Here is an 18,223-nt window from a genome sequence, read left to right as displayed (position 1 = left end):
ACCAGTACTACATTCACCGTTAATTCACAGAATTTCTAACCTTCATTGTTTGTATTGTTACCGTAATTTCTGTTAATGCATTCAATATGTTATTATTATTACTACAGTATTTTACAGTTCTCATTGTCAGAGTGGACAACTCTGACTAGGACAAGCACCTGATTATGCATGGAAGTATACACAGTTGAAGTCGGAAGTTTACATACACTTAGGTTGGAGTCATTAAAACTAGTTTTTCAACCGCTCCACAAATTTCTTGTTAACAAACTATAGTTTTTGCATGACACAAGTAATTTTTTCAACAATTGTTTACAGACAGATTATTTCACTTATAATTCACTGTATCACAATTCCAGTGGGTCAGAAGTTTACATACATTAAGTTGACTGTGCCTTTAAACAGCTTGGAAAATTCCAGAAAATGATGTCATGGCTTCTGTACATGTGGATGTATTTCAAGGCCTACCTTCGAACTCAGCGCCTCTTTGCTTGACATCATGGGAAAATCAAAAGAAATCAGCCAAGACCTCAGAAAAACATTGTAGACCTCCACAAGTCTGGTTCTTCCTTGGGAGCAATTTCCAAATGCCTGAAGGTACCACGTTCATCTGTACAAACAATAGTACGCAAGTATAAACACGGGGACCACGCAGCTGTCATATCGCTTAGGAAGGAGACACGTTTTGTCTCCTAGAGATGAACGTACTTAGTGCGAAAAGTGCAAATCAATCCCAGAACAACAGCAAAGGACCTTGTGAAGATGCTGGAGGAAACAGGTACAAAAGTATCTATATCCACAGTAAAATGAGTCCTATATCGACATAACCTGAAAGGCCGCTCAGCTAGGAAGAAGCCACTGCTCCAAAACCGCCATAAAAAAGCCAGACTACGGTTTGCAACTGCACATGGGGACAAAGATGATACTTTTTGGAGAAATGTCCTCTGGTCTGATGAAACAAAAATAGAACTGTTTGGCCATAATGACCATCGTTATGTTTGGAGGAAAAAGTTGGGCCTTGCAAGCCGAAGAACACCATCCCAAACGTGAAGCACGGGGGTGGCAGCATCATGTTGTGGGGGTGCTTTGCTGCAGGAGGGTCTGGTGCACTTCACAAAATAGATGGCATCATGAGGGAGGAAAATTACGTGGATATATTGAAGCAACATCTCAAGACATCAGTCAGGAAGTTAAAGCTTGGTCGCAAATGGGTCTTCCAAATGGACAATGACCCCAAGCATCCTTCCAAAGTTGTGGCAAAATGGCTTAAGGACAACCAAGTCAAGGTATTGGAGTGGCCATCACAAAGCCCTGACTTAAATCCTATAGAAAGTTTGTGGGCAGAACTGAAAAAGTGTATGCGAGCAAGGAGGCTTACAAAACTGACTCAGTTACACCAGCTCTGTCAGGAGGAATGGGCCAATATTCACCCAACTTATTGTGGGAAGCTTGTGGAAGGCTACCCAAAATCATTTGACCTAAGTTAAAGAATTGAAAAAATACGAATTGAGTGTATGTAAACTTCTGACCCACTAAGAATGTGATGAAAGAAATAAAAGCTGAAATAAATCATTCTCTCTACTTTTATTCTGACATTTCACATTCCTAAAATAAAGTGGTGACCCTAACTGACCTAAAACAGGGAATTTTTACTTGGATTAAATGTCAGGAATTGTGAAAAACTGAGTTTTAATGTATTTGGCTAAAGTGTATGTAAACTTCTTACTTCAACTGTAGGCCTATGGGCTACCTAGCCTGCGTGCAAATGTAGGCATATAAATGTGCCCATTTGGGAATCTGATAGTACTTCTGATTGTCTTAACTCACCACCACAAATGTCGAGCTTCTCAAAGTCATTTTTTCTTCACCTCAAAATGCAAGTAAACAAAGTCTGTTTTTTCATACATTGAGAATGACAATCGTTCCTCAATGTAGCCTATTTGTAGCCTAAATATGTCCAGCTCTCTCCCTTTCCATAACCACACTGCGAGAAAGGGGAAAAATGGTCATGCTCTGATCTGGTGGAAAATAGGACTACCTGATTACTTCTTATCCCTTGTGCAAATAGCCTGCGACTGTCTGTCCGGAGCTCACGGGCGCAGGAAACTCTGAGTGTCCAAAATATTTGATACAAAGTTTGTCAGCACCAACTTCAGGCTGGACCAAGCTGATAGTTGGCAGACAGAGAGCAGACAGTCCAGGCATAGCAAATGTGATTTATTTTGATCAGGATCATTTCTACCTGCATGCTACAATGTTTTTATTTGTTGCCTTTATGTAGGCTATTTTTTACATAGTAGGCTATGACAATAGAAATTTGTATCATTTTCATTTAGATATACTTTTTATTAATCATGACAACGATTTTGAGATGCAAAGACTATTATAAAAGAAATTAAACTGCTCCACGAAAATGTGCATATGAAAATCATAACTGGCACGCAGATCTGTAGAAATGGTAAGACAAATTGGCACTCCAAATGGAAAAGATTGCCGACCCCTGGTGTAGCCTATTACTGCCAAAATCGGAAGCGTAATGACAGAATTTATTAAGGCCAGTAGCCTTGGTTCGGCAACAGGTTTTTTTCTTCTCGTTAGGCTCCTTCGAGTCATTTGTGTATCTTAATAATTTTATCACAGTGTGCTTAAAGCGTCAAACAAGCTCAGTAGCCTACATATATAGTTGATTTTACTCAAACACATGGTGTGCAATGATATGCATGACTGGGAACACAGATATCCATCTGTTGGTCACAGATACTTTACCTTAAAAATTTTTTAGAGGTGTGGATCAGAAAACCAATCAGTATCTGGTGTGACCACCATTTGCCTCAAGCAGCACGACATCTCCTTCACATAGAGTTGATCAGGCTGTTGATTGTGGCCTGTGGAATGTTGTCCCATTCCTCTTCAATGGCTGGACATTTTCAGCTTTGGGAATTGTGTATAGATCCATGCGACAAAGGGGCCGTGCATTATCATGCTGAAACATGAGGTGATGGATGAATGGCACTACAATGGGTCTCAGGATCTTGTCACAGTATCTCTGCATTCAAATTGCCATTGATAAAATGCAATTGTATTCAATGTCCGTAGTTTATGCCTGCCCATACCATAACCGCACCGCCACCATGGGGCACTCTGTTCACAATGTTGACATCAGCAAATCGCTCGCCCACACGACACCATGCACATGGTCTGCGGTTGTGTAGACGGACGTACTGCCAAATTGTCTAAAAATATGTTGGAGGCAGCTTATGGTTCAGAAATTAATTCAAATCTTTGGCAACAGCTCTGGTGGACATTCCTGCAGTCAGCATGCCAATTGCAAGCTCCCTCAAAACTTGAGACATCTGTGGCATTGTGTTGTGTGACAAAACTGAACATTTTATAGTGGCCTTTAATTGTTCTCAGCACAAGGTGCACCTGTGTAATGATCATGCTGTTTAATCAGCTTCTTGATATGCCACACCTGTCAGGTGGATGGATTATCTTGGCAAATAACAAATTCTCACTAACAGAGATGCAAACAAGTTTGTGCAAAACATTTTAGAGAAATAGGTTTTTTATGGAACATTTCTGGGATCTTTTATGTCAGCTCATGAAACATGGGATTTAAATGTTTTTTTTTTATCAGTAGTGAACACCTGTTAGGCAACTGTATAAAACACATGGTCAACCCTCAGTCTGGAGAAATACTGTGTGTGCAGGCTTTTCATCAAGCCCTGCTCAAACACATCAGAGCGAGTTTAATCAAGGTCCACTTGAGCAGCTCATTTCTAAAATGTTTTTTTTTTTTTTAGAGGGGGACATCCATTAGCTCTCCTGGAGGATGGTGGACCACCCTTGATGTAAAACATTGCGACATTACAACCAAATAGGTTTTATGCCTTTTGAAATAATTAGCTCATTCAATATCTCAAAGATCAAATGGCTATGGTAGGCTACAAATCTTTTTATTCAGCTGAAGCAAGCCCACACATTTTCAGGAAATGTACCTTTTCTAGTTTAGTCATGTTTATCTTAGCTACCTTAGATGTATTTACTTTGCAGGCTGACTAGTATGTATTGAGTTGCAATGTCGTATACATTGAAATGGCCAAATCAACTGGAAGTACTATCTACAAAACACGTTTTGAAGCCACACCATCCAAAAGGAAGGCTACATCTAAAATGAATGTTCATGATTTACAAATTATTATTTTGATTCACATAATTCGATTCACCGCGATTGAACCGAATCCCAACTAATACAATGGTTAAGTGAATCTTTTGTTTTATCAAAAATAATAGTTTAAATTAATCATATGAATCGTTGAAAAAAAGTAATTTGCGAGTGTCGGTGGAAGATATTTTGGGACATGACTTAAACATTAATACAAGCTAATAATAGCTTAACCTCTACGGGCCACGGGGGCAGTATTGAGAATTTTGAAAAAAATATGTGCCCATTTTTAACTGCCTCCTACACCAACTCAGAAGCTAGGATATGCATAGTATTAACACATTCGGATAGAAAACACTCTGAATTTTCTAAAACAGTTTGAATGGTGTCTGTAAGTATAACAAAACTCATATTGCAGGCAAAAACCTGTGAAAAATAGATTAAAAAAAATGAGAATTTTGTGGCTGTACTATTTAGTGTCATTGTTTTAAAGATACCACAGTGAGAAAGGATTCAGTTCGCAACTCCTACTGCTTCCACTAGATGTCAACGATCTTTAGAAAGTTGTTTGAAGCATCTGTGATAAATACACACCGAATTAGAAAGCTTACAAGTTGACACGTCATCACTTCATTTTTTGCGCCTGCGCATGAATCTGAGAAGAGTGCCTTTGTCATTATCGTTTATTCTAGACACTTGATAGGTTGTGTGAAAATATTACTGATGTTTACTGATGTTTCACGTTAAAAATGGAACAAAAGATTAGTGCTAAACAACGTTTGACATGTTTAAACAAACGTAAATAGATTATTTACTAGGTTTTCTTTAGTTTTTCGACGTGACTTTACACTGCCCACCTCATTTTGTGGGAGCCTACTGAACGCTAACTATTTGGACATAAATTATGAACTTTGTCAAAAGAAACCACATTTGTTCTGGACCTGGGATCTCTGGCAGCGCCTTCTGATGGAGATAATCAAAGGTAAGGGGATATTTAGAATGTTATTATCGATATTAGATGATGCTAATGCTAACGGTATAGCTTAGCTTAGCTTAGCATATAGCTTATTGTTGTTAGCATAGTACCCAGTTTATACAAAATGTGATTTCCCAGTAAAGTTATTTTGAGATCTGGCCCTTCGGTAGCAATTACGAGATGATAATATATTATTCTTTGAATGACAATATTATAATTTACCAATGTTTTCGAATAGTAATTCCGTGATTTGTAATGCTGGATTCACTGGGTGCATTCGAGCCGAAAAAAATTCTGAATTTCACCGCGACTGTAAATGCTGTTTTTGGATATAAATATTAACTTGATGGAACTAAAAATGCATGTATTGTATAACATAATGTCCTATGAGTGTCATCTGATGCAGATTGTCAAAGGTAAGTGCATAATTCTAGCTAGTTTTCTGTCTGTTGATGCCCTTCTTTGAATTGGCTAAACATTACACGCAGCTATTGTCAATGTACTCTCCTCACATAACCTAACTTTATGCATTCTCCGTAATGCCTCTGAAAATCGGACAGCGTGGTTAGATTTAGGAGATATATCTTTCAAATGGAGGAAAATAGTTGATTATTTGATTTTTTGAAATGATTACTCTTGCAGTTTTGAATTCCCCGCCATGGTCACATGACAATGAATCCCAATACCGGGATAAGATCGGGATAAGATCCTCAACAGGTTAACAGTTAACTAGAGGGTACAATATATGTTTTTAATTGGATACCTAGTTCATCTGATCTCTATCATATTTTATAAGCTAGGCCTACCTGCTGCTGCAAATGTCCAACTGTCTCTCCCTCCTTGAGTAACGGCTCACTCGTCTCGCACTATGCAGGTGATGCACGCAAACACAGATGTGCTAGTGTCATTCCCATCCTGGCTGATATGTTGATTTTTGTTGAAATGTATAAAATATTTAAAAACTGTGCCTAAATAAAATACATTAACAGAAATAATTTAATTAATTTCCATGACTTTTCAAAAACTTTTCGGATTTGATCATTTTCCAAAACGCTTAAATATTCATGACTTTTCCACAATTTTCATGACCGTACATACCCTGTATAAATGAGTACTATTTTAACAATAATGTTAAATAATACAACATTGGATGTCAAGCCAGTTATATTATATGACTGTAGCCTCCGAATAGTTGATGATAATGACGTTTGTGTTGCTATAGTATCTTCTACCTAGCTTTTAGTTAGCTAGCTAGCTAACGTTGGCTGCTATGTGTAAGCTAGCTAACGTTGGCTGCTATGAGTAAGCTAGCTAACGTTGGCTGCTATGAGTAAGCTAGCTAACGTTGGCTGCTATGTGTAAGCTAGCTAACGTTGGCTGCTATGTGTAAGCGAGCTAACGTTGGCTGCTATGTGTAAGCGAGCTAACGTTGGCTGCTATGTGTAAGCGAGCTAACGTTGGCTGCTATGTGTAAGCTAGCTAACGTTGGCTGCTATGTGTAAGCTAGCTAACGTTGGCTGCTATGTGAAAGTTAGCTTGACTTGCTAAGAAAGAGGAAAGTAACTAAACAAAATGTTTTTTTTTTATCAACTGAAACAATATGTTTCTCCTGTCTTGAATAAAAAGGTAATATTTTGCAATCTCCTAAAATTAATGCGATCTGTGCTCCATCTTGCGTTACAAACAATACACTTGTGCAACCAGTTCACACACACACAAGCTCTGGTACCTGGCCGGAGCCCAAAGGGCCTAGGCCTATTTTTTTTCAATAACTAGGGTATGGGTAGGACTCGGCTATCACTAAATTGATCATTAACATTTGAAGCAAAGACATTTGCTTGTGATCTGCTGCGTAGTATATATCATGGTATCAGAAGTGCTTCAACCTCGTCAAAAACATGACCAGAATATTATCAGAGTCCACAGCAGAGATTCTTTTCATTTTTACATTTACATTTTAGTCATTTAGCAGACGCTCCTATCCAGAGCGACTTACAGTAGTGAATGCATACATTTCGTTTCATGCATTTTTTTTGTTTTGTACTGGCCCCCCGTGGGAATCGAACCCACAACCCCGGCATTGCACACACCATGCTGGCATTGCAAACACCATGCTCTACCAACTGAGCCACATTTTTTCCCCAAAATAATAATGTTCCTTGAGTTTTGTCAGACTTTAGAGTGAAGAAAGCAGAGGCTTTGCTATGGATATGCACACAAGCAGAGCCATGCACAGAGCGTATGCAGCGCAGGGAGCGAAAGACAGACAAGCAGCTAGCGGATACTACAGGAGGAAGTTATTTCAGATTTTGGGTTCGCCTTAAATTTGGCAGAAGCAAAATCGGGTAGGGCCTGAACGTCTCGGACACGGGTAGGGCTTAAAATTAATTCCCGTGCAGGGCTTTAACACACACACACACACACACACACACACACACACACACACACACACACACACACACACACACACACACACACACACACACACACACACACACACACACACACACACACACACACACACACACACACAGTAACCTGTACTTTAAAGCAGGGTGGAGCCCACAGTTGATCGTAGTTACAACAGTTGAAAACACAGAATCTAAGTGCATGACACGAACACACACAATAAAGAGCCGTCAGTCAAACCCAAACAACAAACACATCAATGTAAAGTCTTGAAGATGACTGATTATTACAAACAATAACACAACACAACTTGACACAAGCACACACACCCCGAAGTGGAGTTACTGTTGTCTCTGCGTCAGGAGAACTAACTCGCCCTGGACAACAACACCATGACTGACTGTGGGTGAACAGGGACAGAAAATAGAGCTAGCTGCATCCTAGCGATACTACATTCATCTCTGTGTGTGTTAGACGAACGTTTAAACGAAATTGAATCCTTAATGTTAAAACTAAATGAAAATCATAATGCAGTTATCACAAAACTACCGCTAAGTCCCGATCATCATCATAAAGGGATTTTTTTTCTCTTCATAAAAGGAAATTCGTGGGCAGGCTTTTGTTAATAATGAAAAAAAGTAGACCTCTAGATTAATTCATACGAATACGCTATTTGCCTTCATAAAAACAATGTTTTTGTCGCATATTTCAGTCTGGAACCTACCTAGGTTTAGGGTTAGGGTTTTAACCTATTCTAAATGCCACTACCGAGTGGCGCAGCGGTCTAAGGCACTGCATCTCAGTGCTAGAGGGGTCACTGCAGACCCTGGTTGGATTCCAGGCTGTATCACAACAGGCCGTGATTGGGAGCACAATTGGCCCAGCATCGTCCGGGTTAGGGTTTGGCCAGAGTAGGCCGTCATTGTAAATAAGAATTTGTTCTTAACTGACTTGCCTAGTTAAATAAAGGTATCTTTTTTGTTGCGAGTCGCTAATGCACATAACAAATGAAAGGAACACTGGAGTCAACGTGAATTAACGGTAGTCTTCGGTACAACATTTCACCTGCCCGAAGCGGATTCCAGATGCTGCCACCTATTGTATGACTGTGGTAGAACTTCATTGCACCCTAACGGTCATACCATGCAATAGGATTTGACATGGAATTTTATTAAATGTTCTTATTATTTTAACAGAAACCCGTGTGTGTGTGTGTGTGTGTGTGTGTGTGTGTGTGTGTGTGTGAGAGAGCCAGAGATTGCGAGAGAGAGAGAGAGAGAGAGAGTATCCAAATAAGAATGTATTGCTAGCAGGTATTAATTTTGTGTGTGTGTCAGTTTAACTGTGTGTATTTGTGTTTGCGTATGCCTTTGGCTGTAGTGGTGTGTTGTGCGGAGGGTTACAAGGGAGGGGTGGGGTAGCAGTGAAGAGGAGGAGGAGGAGTGTGTGTGAGGGGGGAAGGAGGGGGTAGGGAGGGGTGTGGGCAAGCAGACTACATCACACAGTCTTTCCAACTCCCGCCAGAGCCCCGTTGCCATGGCTACCAGAGAGCGGAAGCCTCCCTCGATATTAGGGGCCTAGGCGAGAAAGAGAGATGCAGCTTGAGCCCCACCCTCTTCAACATATACACTGACTGTACAAAACATTAAGGACACCTGCTCTTTCCATGACACTAACCACGTTTTAATCCACACTTTTTCTGTGAGTAAAGTCAAACCGTATAAAAAAAAAAGACAGCTGTGACGGAAACAGGAAGTTACGGTACAATTTTATAAATACCGACAGATAATTCGTTCGTTTGACATGGCGGGATTTTTTTTGTGTCGGTAAAATGGAAATGCCATGGTGGAAATGCCTTTCTGCACAGATATTGATATAATAACCATCATATTGAAGTAAACATGGATTCGGCGATGATATCCTCCCTGTGGCTCAGTTGGTAGAGCATGGTGTTTGCAATGGTGTTTGCAACGCCAGGGTTGTGGGTTCGATTCCCACGGGGGGCTAGTACGAGAAAAAAAATAATAATTATGAAATGAATTGAAATGTATGCATTCACTACTGTAAGTCGCTCTGGATAAGAGCGTCTGCTAAATGACTCAAATGTAAAATGTAAATGTAATGGTGTGTGGTGACTCGGGAAAGCATGCAGTTTATTAGGCTACAGATGAAATAAACTATGATGAACTTCACAAGGTGGTGAAAGTGCACGGTGATGAGCTTGATGCTCCTTTCAATAAATATCAAGGGTCTTATTCTGCTGACATGATGATCGCTACCTTTTGACCAATACACATATTTTCAGCCTTATCCATACTAATCTCGTCATGTAGAATAGGCTACCCACACAGCCTACCTGCACTGCATCTGTGAGCTGTTGGCAAAGGTGCACGGTTGGCTAAGGTGCACGGTTGGCTAAGGTGCACGGTTGGCTAAGGTGCACGTGCCAATACCAGAGTAGACACATTTACAGTTTGTGACAGTAGAGTTGAAAATGCGATAGAAACATATTGAACTGTAGATTTTTATTGGATACATAAAAACTTAAGCGGTATTCGGAAGATGTTCCTAATGTTTGGTATACTCAGCATATATCAACAAATTGGCGAGGGCACTAGAACAGTCTGTAGCACCCATACTCACCCTACTAGAATCTGAAGTCAAATGTCTACTGATGATCTGGTGCTTCTGGCCCCAACCAAGAAGGGCCTACAGCAGCACCTAGATCTTCTGCACAGATTCTGTCAGACCTGGGCCCTGACGGTAAATCTCAGTAAGACAAAAATAATGGTGTTCCAAAAAGGTCCAGTTGCCAGAAACACAAATTCCATCTAGACACCATAGCCCTAGAGCACACAAAACATTATACCTACCTCAGCCTAAACAGAACCACAGGCAACTTCCACAAAGCTGTGAACGATCTGAGAGACAAAGCAAGAAGGGCCTTCGATGCTACAAAAAGGAACATACTGTAAAACTCAACAATTTGCCCTTTATGGTTGTGAGGTCTGGGGTCCGCTCACCAACCAAGAATTCACAAAATAGGACAAACACCAAATTGTGGCTATGCAAAATTCTGCAAAAACATCCGCTGTGTATCAGCGTAAAACACAAAATAATGCATGCAGAGCAGAATTAAAGACCATACCCGCTAATTATCAAAATCCAGAAAAGAGCCATTAAATTCTACAACCACCTAAAATGATTCCCAAACCTTCCATAACAAAGCCATCACCTACGGAGAGATTAACCTAGAGTAAAGTCCCCTAAGCAAGCTGGTCCTGGGGCTCTGTTCACAAACACAAAGAGAACCCGCTGAGCCCCAGGACAGCAACACAATTAGACACAACCAAATCATGAGAAAACTAAAAGATAATTACTTGACACATTGAAAATAATTAACCAAACAACAGAGCAAACTGGAATGCTATTTGGCCCTAAACAGAGAGTACACAGTGGCAGAATACCTGAGCACTGCAACTGACCCAACATTGAGCGAGTGAGTGAGTGTGTGTGTGAGATGAAAGAGCGAGACAAATCAGAGACTTACACCAGGCTCCCTTGAGAGTGAATCTAATGCTGGGGGAGACACTAATCCTCTAGTTCTCTCTCTCCCTCTCACTCTGTCCATCCCTTACTTCCTTTCCCCCTCTCTCTCCTTCTCTTAGTCTCTATCCATCTCCCACTTACTTGTTCAGTCTAGTATTACCTCTGGCTCTGGCTGTTACTACTGAGACAGTCTGGCAGGGTCCAGGGTTGTGTTCAGTAGGCATGAAATGGGAGAAAACATTTTGAATTGAATCAGAACATGTCTAACAAAAAGCGTCCGAAAATGTCCTTTGACAAATTAATTTGAAAAGCTGAAATGTTGTCAGTCAACAAGTATTTAACCCCTTCGTCATGACAAGCCCAAGTCATATAATAAGTTGCATGGACTCACTCTGTGTGCAATAATAGTGTTTAACATGATTTTTGAATGAATACCTCATCTCTGTACCTCACACATACAATTATCTGTAAGGTCCCTCAGTCGAACAGTGCATTTCAAACACAGATTCAACCACAAAGACCAGGGAGGTTTTCCAATGCCTATTGGTAAATGGGTAAAAAAAAACACATTGAATATCCCTTTGAGCATGGTGAAGTTATTAATTGCACTTTGATGGTGTATCAATACACCCAGTCACTACAAAGATACAGGTGTTGTTTCTAACTGAGTTGCCGGGGAGGAAGGAAACCTGTACAGAAAAGGAGTGAAAAGAAGGAAGCTTGTACAGAATAAAAATATTCCAAAACATGCATCCTGTTTGCAACAAGGCAATAAAGTAATACTGCAAAAACTGTGGCAAAACAATTAACGCTCTGTCCTGAATACAAAGTGTCATGTTTGGGGCAAAACCAATACAACACAAAATATAAAAAAAACTTTGCTATCGCCCCACTTGTGAATGGGAGTGGGACCCGCGAGGGTATCATGTTACCAAAAAGTGTCCGCTGCCCCAGAAATGCCCCACCACTCACCCATAGATCAACGGCGTGAAACTTGTAGTAATCTTTACTGGGTAGCTCACGAGTGGTGGTCAACACACACACAGACGTGCACACACTCACAGGCACGGGCAAACATGTATGCGTGGGCAAACACAAACAAGGGTGTGGGCAAACACACACACACACGACAACCCAGCCACACCCCTCTCTAAAGAGCACTTATGTAATGGTGGCCCACCCAGCCCCCGCCCCATCAGCCCATCCCTTTCCCCCCTCTAACTCTTCCTCCCTCCCTCTCTCCATTCACAACGTACCACATAGAAATGCAACACAGGCCTATAGAGCCAACATGATTACCTAGTTCACATGACAGAGAATCTATTCTACACAACACATTTCTCTCTAGAAGCTCTGTAACCTTGTATTGCTTACCCAACTCCCCCCCCCCTCTCTCTACATTCACGGCTTTGCACATAGAAATGTAACTTAGGCCTATAAAGTACACTGTTGCTACTCTCTGTTTACCATATATGCATAGTCACTTTAACTATACAGTCATGTACATACTACCTCAATTAGCTCGACTAACCGATGCCTGTATGTAGCCTCGCTACTGTATATAGCCTCACTACTGTTATTTTCACTGTCTTTTTACTGTTGTTTTATTTCCTTACTTATCTATTGTTCACCTAATACCTATTTTTTACTGAAAAATTGCACTGTTGGTTAGGGTCTGTAAGTAAGCATTTCACTGTAAGGTCTACACCTGTTGTATTCGGCGCACGTGACAAATAAACTTTGATTTGATTTAAAGCTGCCACGATTCCCTATTCCAAATAATCTGTCCTACACCAAACATTTTATTCAGAATTTTCTGTAACTTAGTTTGCACAGTCCTAACCCCCCCCACTCTGCAGGTCCCCTCCTCCATCTCTCTCCCTCTCTTCACCAACCTCCCCCGCCCTTACTCTTCTTATCTAACCGTCCACACCCTCTCCACCCTTCTCTCTCTCACTCTTTCCTCTCCAGCCAGTCATCACCACCCCACCTTTTCCTCTACCCTCTCTAACAGTCCAGAGACAGACCCGGTCTCCATTTTCTTTCAGCCTCTCTCTACACCTACAACCATTCAGAGCTGTTTCTCACTGTCCCTCTACCCCAACTAATTCCCCCATTCCTCTCCTTCTCTCACCGTGCACTCCACCTCTTCTGGTTCTGGTTTGATGTGTACTGAGGGCATGTCTTCTTCTTCCACCTGGGTCTGGGGCTCTGTCTTGGGTTCCTTCTTGGGAACCTTGGGTTGGGGCTCCTTCTTGGTTTGGGGCTCCTTCTTGGTTTGGGGCTCCTTGGGTTGTGGTTGGGACTGGGAGCTGGCACCACTGCTGGCCTTCTTAGGACTCGACTGGCACTGCAGAGGAGAGGGAAAGAGAGGACTGTTAGCCAGTAGTAGCACATATGGAGAAGAGAAACAGTTACACTGGAAGAGATTACATGTTAGACACATAACACATATAGAGAACGGCGAGAGAGAGAAAGAGAGAGGCACAGTAATCTGTACAGGGGAACAGTTAGACTACTGCTACACAGGGAGAAAGGACATGCTAGCCAACTGTTACATACCCTGACATACAAAACAGAGAGATGAGAGGAGGAGGAGTTGGGTGAAAGAGAGAGAGAAAGCAGTAGAGAGGTGAGATAGAGGTCGAGAGAGGCAAAGAGAAAGATAAAGCCATAAGAGAGGAGAGGTGAGAACAGGGGGAGGGAAAGGAGGAGTAGAGACAGGTAAGAAAATAGGAAATGACACACAAATACAACCAGCATTACCCTCTTCTCAAACGGTAGGCCTACTACTCTAAAACTGTGCTATGCAGAAAGACAAATAATAGAAATACAATAAAGGGTAGGCCTATGCGAGAGGAAAAGAGAAAGAGACATAGAAGTAGAGAGAGAGCGAGAGAGAGATAGAGAGAGAGAAAGCCTAAACCTAGCCCTGCCAGTGAGGGAATGAGAGCGAAAGAGAAACAGAGAAGCAGCTCAACAGAAGTATTGTGTCCCCTCCCTCTCTCTCACTGGTAGGCAGTCACACCCTTCTCTAGAAGCAGAGGGGAGTGGAGGGAGAGAGAGACACTCACACAATCTAGACGCACACACTCTTTCAATTACCAAAGCAAGTGAAATAAACAATACAGAAAAGTGAGGAGAAACCAAAAACTATTATTAACGGTCTAGTGTTATTAACAATGTGCAAATAGTTGTAATAGGAATAGTAGAGGAAGATCAGTAAGCAGATTAATATAGGTTGTATTTACACTGTTTGTGCTCCACTGGTTGCCCTGTTTCCATAGCAACGGGTCACAAATCTTGCTGCTGTGACGGTACATTGCTTTATTTCGCAAAACAGATATGGGAGTTTATCAATCAATGTTTGATTTGTTTTCAAATTCTTTGTGGGTATGATCTGTGGGAAATATGTGTCTCTAATATGGTCATACATTTGGCAGGAGGTCAGGAATTGCAGCTCAGATTCCACCTCATTTTGCAGGCAGTGGGCACATAGCCTGTCTTCTCTCTATGGCGATCTCTCTCAATAGCAAGACCATGGTCACGGAATCTGTACATAGTCAAGGATTTCCTTAATTTTGGGTCCATCACAGTGGTCAGGTATTCGGGTTTAGGGCCAGATAACATTCCAATTTGCTCTGTTTTTTAGTTGATTCTTTCCAGTGTGTCAAATAGTTACCTTTTTGTTTTCTCATAATTTGGTTGTGTTGCTGTCCTGGGGCTCTGTGGGGTCTGTTTGTGAACAGAGCACCAGAACCAGCTGGCTGAGGGGGCTCTTCTCTAGGTTCATCTCTCTGTAGATGAGGGCTTTGTGGTGAAATGTGTGGGCATTGCTTCCTTTCAGGTGGTTGTAGCATTTAAAAACAGCTCTTTTATGGATTTTGATCATTAGCGGGCATAGTCCTAATTCTGCTCTGCATGTACTGCTTGGGGTTTTGCTTTGTACATGAAGGTTATTTTTCAAGAACTCTGCATGCGATGTCATTTACAAAATAGCCTCCAACACTCTACTCAACAAACTGGATGCAGTCTATCACAGTGTCATCCGTTTTGTCACCAAAGCCCCATATACTACCCACCACTGCGACCTGTATGCTCTCGTTGGCTGGCCCTCGCTACATATTCGTCGCCAAACCCACTGGCTCCAGGTCATCTATAAGTCTTTGCTAGGTAAAGCCCTGCCTTATCTCAGCTCACTGGTCACCATAGCAACACCCACCCGTAGCAAGTGCTCCAGCAGGTATGGTCACCCCCAAAGCCAACACTTCCTTTGGCCGCCTTTCCTTCCAGTTCTCTGCTGCCAATGACTGGAACGAATTGCAAAAATCACTGAAGCTGGAGACTCATATCTCCCTCACTAACTTTAAGCATCAGCTGTCAGAGCAGCTTACCAATCACTGCACCTGTACATAGCCCATCAATAAATAGCCCATCCAACTACCTCATCCCCATATTGTTATTTATCTTCTTGCTCTTTTGCACCCCAGTATGTCTATTTGCACATCATCATCATCACCTCAGCAAGCTGGTCCTGGGGCTCTGATCACAAACAAACCCCACAGAGCCCCAGGACAGCAACACAATTACACCTAACCAAATCATGAGAAAACAAAGATAATTACTTGACCCATTTGAAAAAACTAACCAAAAGCAAACTGGAATGCTATTTGACCCTTAACACCAGAACCGCTGGGCCACGAGGAACCCCCCTTCAATCTAACAAGCAGTCATTTTGACAGCAACATTTTAACAGCGTTATTAATACATATCATAAATGCTATCGCAAAAAAGATATAATTTGGTTGTTTATGACGGTTAGAATACGATTAACATTAGAATACGATTTAAATTTTATTTCAAATAACACAATAGCATGTTCATTAGTTTATGTTACTGTAGGATGCATGTCAAAACAAAAAACACCAAAATTGAAGTGTTCAATACATTCTTTTTGTGGGATGCCTTTGTTACAACTATGAAACAGAAAGCATATGGTTAAAACACGGAAAAAGCTTATTTTTTATAACGACTAAATAAAATACCCCAACCACAGACGCGCGGTGAGCGTGAAAACGTCAGTAGTGACAAGTGTGCTTGATAAATAGTGAAAATCTGCACAAAACCAATAATGGCATTGTAATGAATATAAAAGTGTCGATATGACAGCAGTCAAACAGTCAAGTATTGTCTGCACTTGTTCCAAACGTCGGATTCCATGGCAAATGTGTATGTTTCCAGGCGTCACGTTCTCGTTTCTTTATCATCAAAATGGAGGTAACGCATGATCTCTCTGGAACGATTCCGTGACGTGGTTTCTCTAAAGAATGGTACATACATGTCTGAGCAGAAGCTCTCCATACACACGCGCGTTCCACCGAATGCTCCACGCACATACAAGATTGAAATGAACGCTTCCAGCTCATCAACAGACAGGTCTCAGGCAGTGTCTCCTTGCTCCCTGTGCACCTCAGCCACAGTACAGTGGGCTGTACGTCCATGCCACATAAACAACGAGTGCATTGCCGATATTGATTTTAGCTTGAGATGTAGGGCCTGCTCGCTCAGTGATGACATTTAGTGCTGATAATCGGCCCGTAGCATTGTCACCGGCTTATTCTATCCAAACGGTGCCATCCCTTTCTAATGGTGGTGGCGCGGGCACCTGCTCAGTGAGCACCGTTCTGGCTTTTTAACGCTTAGGCCTCGCATGTATAGGTTCAGACGGAGGCCCAGAATCAGAAGAATAATCATCAGAGATGTCATGATTCATTTCTTCCCCACCACCTGAGTGGTTTTCAGTCGGATGTTGTAGCAACGCTGACGCAGCACGTGCATCCATTCGTCTTGGTCTTTTTGCCATTGTAAATTCCGGACACTCTCACTGTGTAGGAGTCGACCGATAAGACTGCTACAGTGACACGTGGATTGATATAGGGTACATACCATTTTGAGATCAGAATTAGAATATACAGTATCAATACAATAGAATGGCCAGCCCTGTTCTTCATTCATAGCTGGTGATTACATAATTATGCATCGTTCGCTTCCCCTGCTCATCAACTCACCCATTCTCCCCAATCATACTCGACTCCATTTATTTCATCTGTTATATGTGTGAAATTAGTTTGGGTATAGTTTATGTTCAGTTGAGGAAATTATCAGGGTGACTATCAACTGGGCACGGCACCTTCCACTGTCGGGAGGAGGGGCAATGGGGGAAAACCTTTTAAAAAATGACATGCCCTCTTAAAACTGGTTATAACTCCAGTTCTGTTTATGGTATTACAATTCTAAAAGCAGTATGTTATATAGACTTGTTTAGGAAATGGTCAGTCACAGTGGTATCTCTGTTAACACTAGATTCACTAAAGCATTCATTTGACTGCTCATGATTTTCTATTTTTGTTATTACTCTGCAATTTTTTAAGTCAGGCCCCCCTCTGTCCTTCACCAAAATTAAGGAAAGCTTTGACTATGTACAGACTCAGTGAGCATAGACTTGCTATTGAGAGAGGCCACCGTAGGCAGACCTGGTTCTCGAGAGAAGACTGAGGTGCACTTCCTAACCTCCTGCCAAATGTATGACAATATTAGAGACACATACAGTGCCTTCAGAAAGTATTCACACCCCTTGACATTTTCCACATTTTGTTGAGTTACAACCTGAATTTAAAATTGATTAAATTGAGATTTTTGTCACTGGCCTACACACAATTCCCCATGACGTCAAAGTGGAATTATGTTTTTAGATAAGTGTACAAATGAAGCATAAATGAAAAGCTGAAACGTCAACCCCTTTGTTATGGCAAGACTAAATAAGTTGAGGAGTATAAAAAATAATTACCTGGACTCACTCTAAGCTTGGTATGTCAACAGCACCGCCCTCGATCGCATGGCGCTACAGAGGGTGGTGCGGACACCCCAAAACGTCACTGGGGCCGAGCTCCCTGCCATCCAGGACCTCTATATCAGGCGCTGTGAAAGGAGACTGTTCTCTTTGCTTCCACACGGCAAGTCTGACACCAATAGGCTCCTGAACATCCTCTATCCCCAAGTCATGAGACTATTTAAATAGCTAACAGAATGGCTACGTGGACTGAGTTGACGCATGCATTTAAACATTT

The 18,223-nt window shown here is 41.6% G+C and overlaps 1 protein-coding gene and 1 long non-coding RNA gene across 5 annotated transcripts in view; both read right to left on the bottom strand.

The window, feature by feature from the left end:
- Nucleotides 1-18,223, bottom strand: part of LOC115155015 (Krueppel-like factor 8) — a 98,519-nt gene that overhangs the window by 25,630 nt on the left and 54,666 nt on the right. For 3 of the 4 annotated variants that reach the window (XM_029701798.1, XM_029701797.1, XM_029701799.1), the window contains exon 2: nucleotides 13,231-13,446. In XM_029701798.1, coding sequence (XP_029557658.1) covers nucleotides 13,231-13,446 — 216 coding nt within the window. Of the gene's footprint in view, nucleotides 1-13,230; nucleotides 13,447-13,862; nucleotides 14,035-18,223 lie in introns of those variants that run through there. The other variant, XM_029701800.1, reaches the window with a different exon arrangement.
- On the bottom strand, nucleotides 3,631-6,322 carry LOC115155018 (uncharacterized). The gene is made up of 2 exons (XR_003867986.1): nucleotides 5,862-6,322; nucleotides 3,631-4,396 (listed from the first exon to the last, which is right to left on the bottom strand). It is a non-coding gene; the product is annotated as an uncharacterized LOC115155018 (long non-coding RNA).

Source organism: Salmo trutta, chromosome 19, assembly GCF_901001165.1.
Source record: "Salmo trutta chromosome 19, fSalTru1.1, whole genome shotgun sequence".
In the NCBI taxonomy this organism is placed as follows: domain Eukaryota; kingdom Metazoa; phylum Chordata; class Actinopteri; order Salmoniformes; family Salmonidae; genus Salmo; species Salmo trutta.
The sequence above is the reverse complement of the archived record's forward strand: the minus strand, read 5'-3'. Positions and strand labels throughout refer to the sequence as shown.